General features: G+C 39.1%; 1 protein-coding gene across 1 annotated transcript; it reads right to left on the reverse strand.

Moving 5' to 3' along the window:
* Positions 1-693: 693 nt before the first annotated feature.
* Positions 694-1,519, reverse strand: LOC6552888 (60S ribosomal protein L10a-2). The gene has a single exon (XM_001979952.3). It carries the CDS (start codon positions 1,422-1,424, stop codon positions 774-776), a length of 651 nt encoding a protein of 216 aa, XP_001979988.1. The 5' UTR covers positions 1,425-1,519; the 3' UTR covers positions 694-773.
* Between the last annotated feature and the right edge of the window lie 223 nt (positions 1,520-1,742).

A 1,742-nucleotide genomic window follows, 5' to 3' on the forward strand; every position in this document is an offset into this window, starting at 1 on the left:
ACATTTTGGGAATCCTTTCGGGTAAGAAAACCTGAATTAATTTCCATTAAATATGCATTAGCTTACATAATATCTCATTGAGAAAATTAAATTAACAGTATGGAAGGACCAGTAATATATTTCCAGCATATATAATGCTGTATGTAATGTATTTTTGATTTTTTAATCTATATTACAATTTGTAATTTAGTTTCCGTATTCATGGGAGGCGCCAATCTGGCGGCGGCTTTCCCATCCGGATCAAAGTTTTTGCCTAGGCCGTAATTATTTCAACGTTCTTATCGACGCAGCAACAAACAGCCATAATTATTGAGGATAAGTCAAGCGCAGCACATTTGTTGCCTCTTTGCAGGATCCCCAATAAAATGCCTTCCTGATTAGCGTGCTCAGCATGTGCCGTGAACTTGTCTTATCTTCCCCGCTTGGCTTAGACCAATCCCCCCCATTCTCGGAAAAAGTCGAGAAGAAATTTATAATATATCGCCGGGCTAACAAAGGGGATTGCTCATAAGCCAAATAAAGAGTGGGATGTGAGGCCAAAGAAATTATGTCACAGCTTACTGAGATTTTGTCGAATACTTGGGGAGAAAGCAAGGAGACAAAAAGATAAAAACTTGACAAGTTGCTTTGAAAAAAGGGCTTAATTGTGGTAGATTGCCATAATTTCTTAAAAATGACATAAAAAACGTACAATCAACAAAGATAATACAGAAATTTTATTGCACGCTATAATACATGAATGGACACTACTTTTTATTTAGCTTAAGAAACTGTTAATAGAGTCGGTGGGTTTCACCCAAGGATGATTTTATATGCAGTGAGCGCACATTCTGCCAGTTATCCTTCAGCAAGGACACTAAAAAGTTGATGGATGTTGTTATGTTTCGGGCCAGTTCCTCTGGGTACATGCCAACGTGGCCGACATTAACGGACAGACATTCCATCCTTTTCATATATAGCTTTTTGGTAGATAGTATCTTGATTTTGGTGCTCATAGACTCCCCATGGCTCAACGGAGTGAGAAACTTGCCCGCATTGGTGAGACCAGGACCCAGTATCCTTGGGATCTGCTTGATTATCGATTCGGAGGCTAAGAAGGCATCGTAGGACTTGGACAACTTCTTGGTCAACTTGGGATCTTTGTTCAGCTTTTTCAATGCCTCCACATCCAGGCAATCAACTCCAATGCTTTTGGCCTCATTACAGTGCTCCTGATCCCCGAAGACGCAGACCTTTAGCTGAGGAACCGCCAGGTGATGTAGTAGCACACTTCCATGGAAGCGCTTGCATTTTTCAGGATCGTAGTTCCTGAGCCCAATCTGCAGCTCCACCGTTTCCAGGCAGTTTGGTCCTTTGGCCTGTGAGTTCTGCAGGATATTTTTGACAACAACGTAAGCCGTATCACGAGAAACTTTCGACACCATAATTTATGATTAATGGTAAGTAATACAAATATTTGAAAAATTTTATTCGAATTTTACGAACGTGCGTAGCACAAAATTTAAAATGTATTGTTATGTTCAAGAAATATTTTGTAGACAGTTAAGTTATGGGTATCCTAAGGCAAATCAATTTAATTTTTAAAAGTCTCTTGGTATGTAAAAGCAGAACTAGCAATTACCAAAACTTTCTAGTGCTACGAGTGTATGCGCAAATTTAACTGAAGTCGATTTGATTATTTTGTGCATGTACAAAGTCATTAGCTTAATTCGCAAAAACTCATAAATCGCTTGGCCAAATTC

This window comes from Drosophila erecta, unplaced genomic scaffold (genome assembly GCF_003286155.1).
Source record: "Drosophila erecta strain 14021-0224.00,06,07 unplaced genomic scaffold, DereRS2 tig00000000-arrow-pilon, whole genome shotgun sequence".
In the NCBI taxonomy this organism is placed as follows: domain Eukaryota; kingdom Metazoa; phylum Arthropoda; class Insecta; order Diptera; family Drosophilidae; genus Drosophila; species Drosophila erecta.